General features: G+C 36.0%; 1 protein-coding gene across 1 annotated transcript; it reads right to left on the minus strand.

Moving 5' to 3' along the window:
* Positions 1 to 977: 977 nt before the first annotated feature.
* LOC145786517 (octanoyl-[acyl-carrier-protein]:protein N-octanoyltransferase LIPT2, mitochondrial-like) lies at positions 978 to 6,115 on the minus strand. The gene is made up of 6 exons (XM_082598184.1): positions 5,919 to 6,115; positions 4,845 to 4,944; positions 4,266 to 4,349; positions 3,776 to 3,902; positions 3,144 to 3,214; positions 978 to 2,911 (listed from the first exon to the last, which is right to left on the minus strand). The coding sequence occupies exons 1-6, from the start codon at positions 5,979 to 5,981 to the stop codon at positions 2,583 to 2,585; spliced, it is 774 nt and encodes a 257-aa protein (XP_082454310.1). The 5' UTR covers positions 5,982 to 6,115; the 3' UTR covers positions 978 to 2,582.
* Between the last annotated feature and the right edge of the window lie 9,248 nt (positions 6,116 to 15,363).

Raw genomic sequence — 15,363 nt, forward strand, 5'->3', positions numbered from 1 at the left:
ATGTTATATAGATGCTTGTAACATTGTATTTCAAAAGTTATTTTTTAACACAGTAGCCTACCGTATGGAGTTCAAGCAATGTATGAATTGACCTGGGGTGGCAGGTGAATTGCGCGCTAATTGCTTTTAAATTGCAACTTATACGTTTGAAGCATTACTTTCAATATTGGAGCATATTGGATTGGGATAGGCTTTGCTATACATTTAATAAAATTCGAAAACATCTATATATTTTCTGCTCAATTTTTTCGAGCTCTCTACAAATTACACATTTATTTCTTAATTCTCACAACTTAAATCACTCACATGGTCCTGTGGCAGGCGCGGATTTGGGGGAGTGGCCAGGAGGCCCACCCTCCCCCCGAAATTTTATGAGGAATTGTAGGCTATGTTTCCGCATCAAATGGATTGATATGCTTCTAAACAGCTGATATTAGACCCACGGCGGACTTAACTTATCCCGGGGGAGGGGGGGGAGATAATTTGTCGTTATTATTACGGTTAAAATTATCCATCGATCAGACTCCGTTATTTTCTTTCATACAACTTCAAATACATTTTAATAGCAATATTTGTTGGAGCTGATTCAGCTGCTACTAACGCTGAGCCAAATGACGTCAGTTAAAACAATCTGAAACCTTGAATGGCTATTTTATAGCTTTTAATCTTCATTATAATTTCAATCAATTACCGTCCATGCTTGCAAACATACAACTATTCAATTGGTCATGGACACTGCATACAAGGTTTTAAACCAGATTTCAAGTTTACATTGCATGCTTAACAATTTCTATTCAAGCAAAATTTATTTTTTAAACATTCACAGTTGATGAAAATGGCTGCTTTAATGTCTATTTTATAACTTAGCATATCGTAGTATCATTGTTCATATCTGTTTTATCTTTTTAATTGATTTTCAAATTTCTGCCCCCCTCCCTCCCGAAAAAAACTCCTAAATCCGCGCCTGCGCCCTGTAGGGTAGGCCTTCCTTTCGTCTACTGTTTGTATGTTCAGAGTGCGATAATCATCTTTGCTTAGTACCGTAATAAATTGCATTCGATATCTTAACTTTCACAGAGAGGTTAGATTCATGCTTTAATTTATTTGCAAGCAGACTCAAAGTCCATAGAATTCAAATTTTTAACAGTCATCACACAAAATATCAGACTAACACATCATCAAGCAGGCTACATCAAACAACATACAAAATACTGTTGTAGTGAATATAAAATGCAGAATTAATATAGTAATCAGAAGACATAGTATTGCGCAAAAGTGGATTAATTGCCTGTTAATCGAACTATTACAGTTTATACTATCCGTTTAGGCCAACTATTATGCTCGTTCTCTACGTTAGCTCAGTGGTTACGAGCCCGGCTCAAAATCACACGGCGTGGTTCGACCCTCGGGGTATGCGCTTGAGCAACGCATTTCAGGGCAGCCCTACGTTCAGAGGCGCCTAGTGAATGGAATAATTCCCCGGCAACACTTTAACAATCGGAAACTTCACTCTGTCAATCTCGGTAACCGGCCCTGCGTCAAGAGCCCCTGCAAGTAGGCTATGCAAAACTACCAGGTATAACCTATCAAGGCTTTGTCTCTATGAAGCAGTCTATGCTTTGTCAGTCCGAGGATAAAGATTCAAAACCAACCATACTTTTCATATTCACATATCTAATTCTAATAATTCAATCCAAAAGTAGTGACATACGCAAAGACCGTGAGAATTTATAACTTACAGGTAGCCTCGGCTACCTTGGTCAGACTGTGAAGTAGCATTAGGTTACTATTGATGAAAAATAAAATCTTTATGCGTGTTGATAATATCGGAGTTTGCTTCATTTATTCGTGTTAAGTATTTTACAAATTTTCTTTTTTACATGTGCCAGCTGAAGATGCTATTACTATAGCAAATCGATTCTTAATAAATTACACTAAGAGGTTAGATTGTTGTGCAAATGCCAGCATTTGATGAATGCAAAATAGCAGTAATAAATTACAGAAAGCTATATCGAACGCTCCCCTCTCCTAGTAAAAAAATCCTGCGTACGTTACTGAACGTAGCCTCAACACGCGTGGTTCATTGGGTTGAGAAATGAGTAAGCCAACTACGTCGTCTAGGTGAAACATTATAAGTTAGTCTATGCGAAGTCAAGAGTAGCCTTATCATATTTTTACAGATAAAATTTTTTTAGTATTGTAATTTCTTTTGCTACCTCTTTACTGCTGTAGTTTCACATTAGTACCAAGCAAAGAGAAAATTGCGACCCTGATCGTGCCACGCCAGTGGCGTAGCTAGGGAATGTGCCGCCCGGGGCGGATTCAGATTTTGCCGCCTCTTCAAGATAAAGCATGTGAAAATGAAATGCGTTTTTTTATCAGATTATAATTATAATCAAAAATCGTAAGTTAGTCTGAAAGTGCCGCCCCCAGACGTGCCGCCCGGGGCGGAAAGCCTGCGCAGAAAGCTTTTGAAACGGAAACATGTCTGATCTGTTGTTGTATTCCGTGTGTGATGATGACAGTCAGAGCATCAGATTAACGACCCACAAGAGAGGATAGGTCACTGGGTAGCTTATAGATTAATTTTTACGTTGTTGATCATTTATCGTTTTGTCATTGAATGCTGACTTATTGTCGTATTTCATAACTTCTTGTAATATTTTTTTGTCCGATAAATTTTGGTTGAGAAAAACGGTTTCTTCCAAATCAACGTTAAAAATCTTTGAAAAAATTGATGAAAACGGAGAGAGAACTTCTTCAACAGTCACATTTCTTTTTGTCAACTCTGACAGTGATGTGACACCTTTTCCATGAATCCCACAAGGGACGATATGGGAAAACCACGACATATCAGTGTTGCAGTTCAGTGCTAATCCATGCGAAGTGATCCCACGTTGAACGTTTATCCCTGAAATAACAATCAGGCAAGTTACTGTAGTTCAAACGTCGGTAAGCAGCTGTGCCGAACCAAGCTGGCGTTGCAATGTAGGGTCTACGTAAAATATCAGCATAGCTTAGTGTTGCAGCTCAAAACGAAATAACAAATGCAGCAATACACGACTTTTTCAAAGAACGCACAAACTGTGCATATACAATATATGTCAAACTAGATTTCAATCAAACTCAGTTATTTCGCTCACCCATTGCACATACTTTGTTATTCTCCACCCAAACACCCGTATGAGGAGATCTTTGTGCTTTGATGTCATACCTGTGTTGAAGGGTCTGCTACTATTCGGTGAGTCCGATTCGGTGAGTCTGATTCGGTGAGTCCGATTCGGTGAGATCCTAACCTCTAACCCCTAACCCTAAAGCGGCAATGATAATTAGGCTAAGGTACCCAATAATTAAAAAAAAAATTGAAAAATCCCCCGTTAAGGGATCGGGCTCACCGAATCGGACTCACCAAAACGGACTCACCGAAACGGGCTATTCCGTGTGTTGAAAGTAGGTCTTCATTCAAGACTGAACTAAAACAAGGCATGGCCACAAAATAAGATACCAAGAACATAAACATAACATAAAAACATAAAGCATGTAACAAACCATGGAGAAAAATTATTTAATTACACTATAGACACAAATACTATTCGTTGAGGAAAAACAAAAAACAATTTAAAAAATAATAAAGATTATCTTAACTTTTATAACCTATCCAAATGCATTGAAAAAAATAACCATAAAGTCATATTCACTATGTTTAGATTGATAAAAAAGAGAAAATATATATACAATATGTATAGTAAATAGAAAGATTTTGTTTTGAACTTACATTGCACAAAGCTGGATTATCACTTCTTCCAAATTTTCTACATATTTCCGGACACCAATGCCCATCGATTTTAAATTTAGTATAGGATAGGCCACTAACTGTCCAGTCCCATGGAAGGTTATCAGCCCTAAAATATTGATGATAATAGTATAACTGATAATAATATTTGAATATATAAATGAATTACAAACATGCAAAAAAAATTTTTTTTAAACATTAATTTGTAACAGATCAACCAAAGGTGAAATTAAAGCTTTCTTTGTAAGTAACAAGCAATGCACAATAGTAAAACTGGTGTACTATGCAAAACAATATGACCATCCGAATTGAAAATAAGGTCTAAAATGCTAAATCAAAATTCTCCAAGTACTCATGTCAGAAAGTTTCAGTAATGAAGCCAAAACAGAGCAAAGAGGTGCAGAGGATGGGAAGCAAAAGTAATTTTGATAATGTTTAATGCATTTTCTTTACTTTCTTTTATAGAAATTACCTCCTCTATTGGTTTGAACAAAATCTGCTCCTAACTTTGATAAATAGTTTTCCTCTGATTTATTGTATGCAGATGATCTTATACCTGAAATGCAGTTTAGCTCAAAATTACCACTTGGTTCAAACAAAATATATACTTGTTTTGAAAAACAAAAACATATCTGCATCACTTGTATAAAAAACAATTGAACTGTTATGACATGGTGAACAATAAAAAAAATCTATGACACAGTCAACAACTAAACTTTGCAATAAAAACCTAGGATTGCAGAAAGTTATGCAGTGTTTAGAAGCGAAAAATATTGCCGAAAATCTTTTACCAAAACACAGGTGGTTCAAAACTTATCTCAATTGCAACAAATATTAGAAATGTAATAAAAAGAAAGAGCTTAAGATGTAGATAGGCTACTAAACTCATGTTCAGTAAACGTTTCAAAACTAAACTGTTTTCATCATAAATGCTATTAAAAATGAAATGATGATGATAATAGAGATTAATTGGTTGCTGCGAGTAAATGTAGCCTACTATTAAATCAAATAATCACAAATGCGACTATGTAAAATGTATCAATCTACATACCTACTGTGTACACAGGAAAATGTTGTAGTAAGAGTAGCACCGGCTTATGATTGTGCATACCAGAAAGATATTCCACCAATGTTTTTTGAAGTTTCAGTGCCTACAATTTTAAACTTCTTTGTTAAATTGGCAATGACTATGGCTACTGCAATAGATAACCTCAACCTCGAAGACTATGATTTTAAAATTGCTTAAGCAAGACATTTATGTTAAATAAGGAAGAAGATTCAGTTTTACTTTCAAAAAGTATTTGGTATGACTTGGCAGGATATCAAACCCATGGCTACCGACTCAGAGGCAGACACACAAATACGTCAAATTAAAATAGCTTTTGAGTGATGGCAAACCAATATCCTTTTGAATGAGATACAGGTAGGGACAGTGGAATACCGGGACGACTCACTCTACTGATTTTTCTTGTGAAATGGATAGCTGGAGGAGTGGAGGGTCACTAAGAAGTTCAAAAATTAGCAGAACTGCACAACGTTTTCTTTGCTTTTGCGTAAATTCATTCTCATCAAATGAATTGCTATATTTGGTAAAAATTTTGAGTGTTAGAAAATCTACTGTTACCACTGTTACGTGAAGTTAACCGCAGCATTACCATGACTTGAATACCTATTAAATAAACATGATAACACATATTTCCTACATTTCTTTTGGCGATACACTCTTTGTATACCTTGTGGGCAGGTCATATAAATTGCACCTGAGTATGCGACATATGGTAGTAGACCTGAAGCTGTATTTGCATCAAATTTTGTCATAATATTATGACCCTCCAGTTGTCCACCTTACTTTTGAGTGAGCAATCCCTTACTTCTACCATCCCTAGATACAGGCACATGATCAAACCCGATATTAAAATAGTTGAAGTGGGTCTCTACTAAGCATGCTTGTTTCATGACAAACAATGACTTACACATTGTCATCAGGCATGCAAAATTGTCATTGTCCACAAGTGCTGGAAACTCTAACTATGTCACTGCTCATTAGGCTTAGTTGCATCTCTTTTAATGACTAGGAAATACCTTGCAAAAACTCGATAAGCTAGTATGTTGAAGTTTTACTTACATTGAGATAGCGCACTTTTCCAAGATAAAAACTCTGAAAAACAATGGCTGATTTGTGAAGCATTAGCCTACTTATTCTTTGCTTAAATTGTATATGATCTAGCCTATTGTAATCTTAAGACCTTTCAAAATAACAAAGCAAAACAACTGGAGGTTTGGCATCTTTAGGCTTACACCGTTCCTTCAATCTAGATCTGAAACCTAACACCACTAAATCAATTTTCTCAATACTACTTTAAAAATTCCCCAATGGCAATAATCAGAGTTGCCAAAACCTACAAAATTTCTAGTCAAAAACAGGTTTTAAACCAGCTAAAAACAAGGCAATTTTTTTTGCAAGCAGCCTCAGAAAGAAGCCAAAGCACTCTAAACATTATTTAAAGTATTCTACGCACACTTGACAGGCCTTTACATATGTACGCCTCGAAATAGGTAAAACCGTTTTTAGCAATCATGAGGAGCAGAGGTGACAGTGGCGCCCTACTTTTGTAGTGCGCTACTTTTTTGGTAGCGTGCTGCAATATTGTTGGATTACTGAATCTATTTTTTTTCAATGTAGCAGTTAGTGGCTGTAGCGCACCCAGCATGGGGCTAAGGGGGCTCAAGCTCCCTTAGCTAATAGGTTCTTCAATGGTCCATTTCAAAGGTGTGAAGAAAAAGCTTGAAAGTTTGGCGACATCATGCGACAGGTGACAAATACCAAAGACACGTTTTCGAAGTATTGCTTCATGTAGACTCTTTATTGACAGACATATTGCAATTGCTTGAAATTGCAAGATTTTAGCACTGACAACAATGTTTTTCGTTTTATGTCTGTCAATTATGAGTCTACCGTACATGAAGCAATAGGCCTACTTCGAAAATGTGTCTTTGGTATTTGTCACAACAGTTCAGTTCAGTTGTTTTTATTTCTGACCATCATATCAAAACAATGCACGTCAGCACAGCAAAGGTCGAGAAAAAGGTAGAAGCGACAAAACACGAACGTTAAAACGTGCTTGAGACCGAAGTAAGTTATTGAGTTGAAAGAAATTTGGCACGGTCGCAACACCTTCAGAAAAATTTAAGATATAAAGGGAAAATAAAAAAAAGAAAATGTTACAAAACAAAAACAACATATATTTAGGCTATAGCTTTATTAGCCCACATAGCTTTAGCTGATATATTTAAGATTTGTATGGACAGTTGCTATGAAGATCGGCCATGGTGCGTTATCAAGAGTGCTGATGGTCGTAAGGGGAACACGTCTTGATGAGTTTAGCTCATAGCAAAGAAGAGTAAGGCAGGCAAAGAAAACCCCACAAAGAAATCCTACCACGGGCAAAGCCATTTCAAGCGCAACGCACCATAGGCCTTGCACGACTCACAAAAAGATAGGCTATAACTTGACGACATGAAAACAATGACGAAAACAAATAAAACAAACTAGCCAAAACAGCATCATCATTAGGCTGGCGCAAAATCTCGAAAAAAAATTTTTTTTCTTTTAAACTTTTCGTCAGTTTGGAATATTGTTCCTTTTGGTAAATGTATCTCCTACACCAAATTTCACAAAAAAATATTAACGTTTGACCCTGGTTCACCTGGTTTGAATTTTTTAAAAATATCGAATTTTGCTTATCCCTGAAACTGCTCACTCTCAATCTTCTAATGCACTCTAGCATCTTAATGGACACAATAAGAGGCAGTAACACAAACTTGTAGCAAGCAAAGTGGTTTAATTAGCAGCTCCATGAACACTGACACCTGTATTACTTTCAAAATATCGAGTTCTACCACATTTCAGACATGATTTTCTTTGTGCACCCTTCACCGTAGTAAATATATACTGCTTTCAGTTTCTTGAATCATTTGACGATGTTTATCGATTTTCACAGGCCAACAAAACTTTTTTTTATATAAAGGCAGTCATTTTAAGGTATTTCGAGGCCCCTTATTCTGAAAATGCACTAAGTTTTCGAATTGGCTCTAGTTTTTGAGTTACAGCAAAAATATTTTTTTCGTAATTTTGAGGCCCTATAGATTTAACGTCGTGTCGTTTACTACATAGACAATACTGGAAGTAATCCCAGGCACATTTCTGAGTTGTATAAACGCCATTTGGAACTAATCACGTTGATTACAACCCAAACAAACAGCTATTTAACGTTTACTGGCCTAGTAACATTCAAAATATGATGTGAAGTAAGCCTGAGGATGAGGATACAAGATGTAGAATCTATAACTTTCGTTTTGCATTAATATATTTGTTGACTTCAACAGTATCAGACTTACTAAGTAAGCTACTAAGTACAAACAAAATGCATACATTGTTTTGCTTAACAAACTAGACAAATAAGCAAAACAAAGCTATCGATGAACAAACGCAACTCTTTATTATGATTGGCCTACTGAGCAACACCCCATCAATGTATGAAGGCCATTTATATAATTACAGAATACAAAGTTATGTTATTCAGTAAAGCAGCTGCTTAGAATTTTATACTTGCTGCGGAAGAACGTAATCTTGGCCTTGGAGTCAAGAATGCCATGTTGATCGAGATGAGGAGCCAAGATACCAGCTACCACTTTTGATAACTAAATCTTTAACTACTACAGTAGGTGGTAGAAATGGTTTTGAGAAAAAACTTGACCTTGCTCCAAAACACTACTGAAGGTATTGAGGTTACTCTCAGTCATGCCCGTTTTCCTATTGTTTCAAGTAAATCACCACTTGAAACTAGAGAGGGCAAACAAAAAACAGAAATAGCAACGTCCATGCAATGACTGCCTTGCACACTCCATGTAAATATATTGTTTCAACTTCCTTCGAACATCCTCACCGTGCAGAAGTATCAATGTTCATGGTGATGCCACGGCTTTCTTTATGCCATGGCACTCTGAACTTCTTAGCCTTGAGCCCAGAAACGGGTTTGCGTGCAATGTTTGCATACTTTATAGGAGGAACCCAGAACTTATCTTGATCAACCAGCTTTATGTCGAAGTAATAATAATAATAATGCTTGTTTTTATATAGGCCTAGAGCTGTATCTATCGCAGAATGCGTTGCTCCTCTGCGTTGCCTCATGCAGCAAAATATATCTGGGTTGTTTGTACAGCATCCTACTTGTCAAAGGCATATTTTATTAGCCTATATGCCATTTATTTAGCCTATAGACCAGAAAAAAACTTCTTGCAGCAAAGACTTCGCCTTAGTAAAGGCTTTAGAATAAAATTTCATTTGTACAGTATCCATTTCAGTAGGCCTACCTATTCAATATAAAGCTGCATTCATAAACACATGACTTTCGGGATATTTTTCTTGTGATGTAGGCCTACTGATTCACAACTGTTTTCATTGAATATTTATGTCTCCCTTACGTTAAACACAGTTCATTTCAACCTTTGCTTGCCTTTTGAACTTTCCTGCACTATGAACCAATTGAACTAGACAAGTGCAACTATGACATCATAATGGTACCAGGGCTGAAAATATGTGATTTACTAATTGAGAGCTTTTGAGAAACGATTTAAAAAATATTTTCATTGTCGAATATCTCGAAAACTAGAGCCAATTCGAAAAAACTAAGTGCATTTTCGGAATGAGGTGCCCTGAAATACTCTATAATGACTCTCATCTTTTGTGCCAAATTTTTTTGTTGGTCTGTGTTATAAATTCACTGACTGCGAAAAGGCTGTAAAATCAACTAAAATGACACTAAACGCATGCACTATTAGTGACTCTCAGACTCGGAGTAGGGTGAAGATGTTCCACGTGAAAGTTAACAGAGGAAGTGACGTCAAAATCACGTGGTCAAATTATGAGAAATCCCCTCTTCAGATATTGCTAAACCACTTCGAAATTTACTAATTTTTCAGAAAAATTCAGAATTTCTCCTTGGGTGAACCAGGGTCAAAGGTCAAAACCCAACAAAAATTTTTGGTTTACAAATATCAGTGAGCAAAATGGAACATTATTCCAAACTGACAAAAATTTAAAGAACATCAAGGAAAATGAGCCACCCTAATCATCATCTTGCGGAAATTCAATTATACCGTACTCAGGGAAGTTATGTCTTGAAGATATCAAGCGTGCTTTGATATAAGTTGCGTTGATAAAGCGATAATTTTAGACCCCAGTCAGCTAAACTCGTCACCTCCACACTGATCCAACGTTAGCAACGTTGAATTAATGCAAAAACAACAGGCATTGCGAGCTGGGATGTAGTAGTGGCATGTCACAGTAATATGATAAATTTGGGTTACCGTATGTTTTACATGTTAAACCATAACAAAAGTGAAAAAAAATCCAATTTGGCATGTTAGAAAAATAGATAAACAATCAGACAATAGCATGACGATCCAGTCCAAGATATTGATATAAAACAACTGGTTGGGGACAGGGTGAAATGGAGAAAAGGGATTAAGACAATTGCTGCGCGGAAACAATCGGCCACCCCCACTAGTGGAGAACAAACCGACGATGGATTGTGATGATGATGATGGTTGGAGCACATGGCCACCGCTTCACCGAAAGATGGCGATTGGTCGAAGAGGATGGAAAAACTTCTGCAGACTCTGTAGAACTTCTGTGGACAAAAAAACACAAGAACCAGAAGGCCAGTAGGAGTAGGCTACTGGCTACTTACAACCTTACTATTTTGCTAATAAATTTACACACATTGGCCTATCATTTCTGGGCAAAAAAAAAATTAGTAAGTTTGGTGCATGTAGCCTAATAGGCCTACACCTCAACTCCAGTTATAATCAACAACGGCAATGGCGTTTTTAGAAACCTGCTCTGATGATGTCGCCAAACATCCAAGAAAATTAGTAAGTTTGGTGCATGTAGCCTAATAGGCCTACACCTCAACTCCAGTTATAATCAACAACGGCAATGGCGTTTTTAGTAACCTGCTCTGATGATGTCGCCAAACATCCAAGATTTTCTTTCACACCTTTGAAATGAATCCTTGAAGGACCCATTAAGCAATAACGTCCAAGACCTATTATACAATGAGTTAGGCCTAAAGGCACTTGAAGAATTAACTTTTTTACGTTTTAAAAATAAAGCTTACTTTTCTAGCAACATTAGCCTACATTACATGTACGCTCCAAAAATCATTTCAACAAAACTAGTGAATTTTGGCCGTGGCGGAAAAGAGTTGAACATCCCCCTTATGAAGACGCCTCTTACACAGTTAAGAGCTATTGATAAAAACAATCATCAATCAATCAATCAATCATTTTATTTTTCGTCATTAACGCGTCCGGGACGAAAAAGATACTAACTACAAAAATCGATATAAACCTACCAGCACGTTAACGAACGGGTCTAACGTTAACGAACTAAAAAACGTCAACGAAATACGTTAACGAAACGAAATAAAAAACGCATCTTACTTTGGCAATTAAAATGTTTATAGACACTAAGTAAGTTATTATTATTTCACATTTTTATGTGCTTGTTTTTGCCATGAAAGTGAAAAAACATGTTTTGTTTTTCAATGTTTGCTTGTAGGCTATATAAGCCTACTAGGTCCTTCAGGGGCAGGACCGATTATACACTTTCAAAAAAGGTTGTAGGCTATAAGCTTTAACCTCACAAAAATAAACTCGATTGTTAAGATATTTACACAGTCAATAAACATTGACCTTAGCCGTATTCTCTAAAAATTTTGTTTTATTTTGATGTAAGCTGAAGAAATGAGAGCAAAAAAGAAAAAAATGTCTAATAGGTCATGCATCTCCCTTACTAGGCTACCGGTAGGCTACGGTACTGTACAAAAAAATAGTAAAATTGAGTTTTTTGCTTATAAACATTTTTCAAGTAGTCCTAGAATAAAAAGTGTTCTTAGAACAGATATAAACACGCCACTTCTGCAGCTTTTGGTGTAACGTTCATCTTTTTTATCGCCAGTGGTTTTCGAGATATGGCAATTTTTATGAAAATGGGTAGCCTACTGGTAAGTTGGTAACCATAGAAACGCCCAGCGCGACCTTGTGACATCATTATTTTCAATTTTTTTTCACGTTTGTGTTTGTGAAAGTCCACTACAACTTTTCAGAAAGTTAAGGAAAAATCCATGAACCTCGCCATTGTTTGGCACAGCCAAATGCGAAACTCCCAGGAATAACCTATCAAGGCTTTTGTCAGTGCGAGAATAAAGATTCAAAACCAAACCAAACCTTTGCCATGGCTTGGCCTAACATTCAGCCCAAATTGCAATACCAAATACAAAAGCTTTCAAAATTGATGATGCTACACTTTACATTAAAAAAATGTCAATTTAGCCCACTTCAAAATACAACACTATAGCCTACAAAGTTTCTAAACTGGCAAAATGTTGAAAACTTATAGTAAAAATTGATTTGTCTAAATAACTAGACATTTTTGCCCAAATATTTTTATTAATAACTGCATTAGTTAATAGTTATAGGCCAACTGTAAAGAAAAAAAATACACATAAGCCATAAGGTTACAAGTAGCCTACCCAGAAAGCTTTTGACTCCTATCCGTAACAGCATGTAGCCTACATGCTAGTGAAGAAGCTTATCTCTGCTCGCCAATTGTGCTGTTTTACACTTAGTTTTTGCAAATATTGAATCGAAACTTATCATTCTGTGCAAATTGCAGCAAGGTGGCCTTGACAAGAGAGGACGCGTTATACAGATCGATGTGGTGGCAAGGTGTGAAGGCAATTGCGGCACTTGGAGGTGAATCCGGCCTCAGTAACGGGGACATCATCGGATTAAAACTGGACTACTACGTGTAATAGTTTCCGAAATCGATGATAATATATTCGATGATAATATATTTTATATTCATTGGAAAATATTAATGCGTCTCATAAATTATAACAATGGGGCCTATGTAAAGTTTGTAAACTGGTGAGATCTTGAGATGTCGAAACATCATGGTAAGATTGATTTGCTCAAATACCTGGACATTATTGCCCAAATTTGCAACGTTTTTTTTTTTAGAAAAGAAACGGCCGCTCTCCCATCTCCTACGACTATGCCATTACCAGTCACGACTTTACAGATGAATCTTTTGATGTGTTGGTGCCATCGTATGAAACGTCGGTACGGAAAGAAAAATGAATTGTGGAGGCTTTCTTCCAGCAAGAGTGCCAATTCATTACGTCTCCTTATTAAATACAACACCCCATTTCTTCCAGAGCTGCGATAAAGAGATACAACAATTATACCCAAGAAACTATCTGTGACAAAACAAAAAGTGAAAAATTGAGTAGCCACTAGCCAGCATCGAAGTTTTTCGCTTGCTTTTGTTGTTTATAAGTTTAATTCAGCTGTTTGAAGCTAAACTGTAGGCTATTGTGGACCCACACTTGCATAGCCGTAGGAGAGTAAAACATTTTGGGGGGGCGAACAAAATTTGCCCAAATTTTTCAAAGTTTGCCCAAATTTTATCTTTGCGTATGTATTTCAAAAGCACAAAATTACTCACAGTCTCTGAAGTAGTGCATTTAGGCTAATAACTCTACAGGCATCAACTTGGCCGTGTACGAAAACACAGACAACATAACATAGGCTACAACAGCAAAACAAGGCTAACTTAACTTTAACGTGCATTCATAGACCTGTCTGTGTCCCAATTAAATAAACGATCAAATTGAAGCACTCTTATGTGGCACAAAAATATATATTAAGCCTAGCTGGATTCTACAACAATTTAAACTGACTTACAGCAATAACCGGGTAACAATTGATGAATATCCTTGTCGTCAGATTATTTGAAAATCTCCAGCCTAACTTCACTAAAAGGCCAGACAAAAAGTAGCTCAATCTCTTCAATATAAAGATAGTCCAAAGACTCAGTATTTGTAAATTTGCATTGAAAAAAATCTAGAATGACAACCTATATATTTACTTATAAAACCAGTAACATTACTTAATCCATGCTACTTCAAACACTAGGCTATAGCTTAAAAAGAATTTGACAGTTTATGATGCTATGCACAATTGCACATCAAACTTGCAACTTTGAACAAAACTACTTTTAATATCACAAATATTGATATCATATTACAGTGAAATCATACTCAATGGTCTTACAGAACATCATTAGAATGATATTCTGATATTCTTACTTCATAATAAAGCAGCTACTCAAATTGCAAGCACTGAAGAAAAGCGACTCCCAGGTGGTAACTTCAAACTTAATCCTTGCCACAAAATATTACAGACCTCATTACCAACAGCACTATTTACATTGCCTGATGCACCAACTGCATGAATTGGATGACAAAACATGAACATCATAACATGTGTTTTTATATTTGATTGTTGTTGCTCTAATACTGATCATAGATAGTAGGCTAAATAGCTGAGCATATCAACCCCAGGACTAGCAAAGACAAACAGAAGTTTAAACAAAAAACTTCTTTACATAATAGAAAACAGTTAAACCGTAGCCAACAAATTACATGAAACTAAATGCTGGAAAATTTACAAATTGTTTTCATTTAATATACTTTTTCACTTTGTGCAGGCCTATGCGGTAGGCTAGTTAGTTGCCGAGATCAAATGCCCTCAAAAGTGGTGTATACTGTATATGTGGCCTCACAACTGTTGATTTTTAGAGTTTATAACAAATGCTTAACTTGTTTCGCCATATCTAAAAATGATGAGCTATCTTTGTAGTATTTAAGTTAAGTTTTGTGAGCATAGCATAACTCATGATAAGATTAATTTATCCAATAACTAGATACGGTAATTTTGCTCATACGACTACATTAGTACAAGAATCCAGTAGGGTTTCAAAATTCTACCAATGAAGAAATGTAAGCTAGTGTGTATATATACTGTATATATCCTAATGAATACCTGTAATAAGCTTACCTCAGCTCACCAAATGCATTATTTTACATTTACTTTCTTTAGATAGTGAATCGAAAGTTACATTCTGCCCAAATTTCTATACCATATACAAAAGTTTTCAAAATTGTCGATGCTACATTTACATTCAAAGAAAAATGTTAATGTATTTCATACAAAATGCAACACTATAAAGTTACTAAACTGGTAAAATGTTGAAAACTCATGGTAAGAATTAACAAAGTGGCTATTTTTACACACTTGTTGCCATGCTTGCTTGTGAAAGGTGTTGCCAGAGTTAGGATTAACTTTTCTCAAATTAGGGCAGAATTCCTTATCTGGCAATGCTATTATGGCTATATTTACACTATTATAGTGTAAATATAACCACAGCCATGAATTAATTGATTCAATTAACTAGATATTTTTGCCCAAATGATTTTTACAAACAACTACATCACAGTAGTAGAATATTAAGGAAAAAATCCAAAAAACTCTCAAAAAGTTACCAGTACCCAGCAAGCCTTTAAATCTTGTATATTTAATGCAGCCGTCCCCGAATGCAGCCTATGTTTTAGTGAAAATCAGTGATAAACTTACATTTGTTTGCCAACTGTGCTCTTTTA

The sequence above is a fragment of the Aplidium turbinatum genome, chromosome 17, assembly GCF_918807975.1.
Source record: "Aplidium turbinatum chromosome 17, kaAplTurb1.1, whole genome shotgun sequence".
NCBI lineage: Eukaryota > Metazoa > Chordata > Ascidiacea > Aplousobranchia > Polyclinidae > Aplidium > Aplidium turbinatum.

Bases quoted from the DNA above. Each gene is read 5' to 3' on its own strand.
- LOC145786517 (XM_082598184.1), bottom strand. From the start codon at position 5,981: ATGCTTCACAAATCAGCCATTGTTTTTCAGAGTTTTTATCTTGGAAAA. The intron at 3,903-4,265 runs GTAATTTCTATA...TCAATATTTTAG, and splicing joins TGTTCAAACCAATAGAGGAG to GGCTGATAACCTTCCATGGG. The intron at 2,912-3,143 runs GTGAGCGAAATA...TTGTTATTTCAG, and splicing joins TAACAAAGTATGTGCAATGG to GGATAAACGTTCAACGTGGG.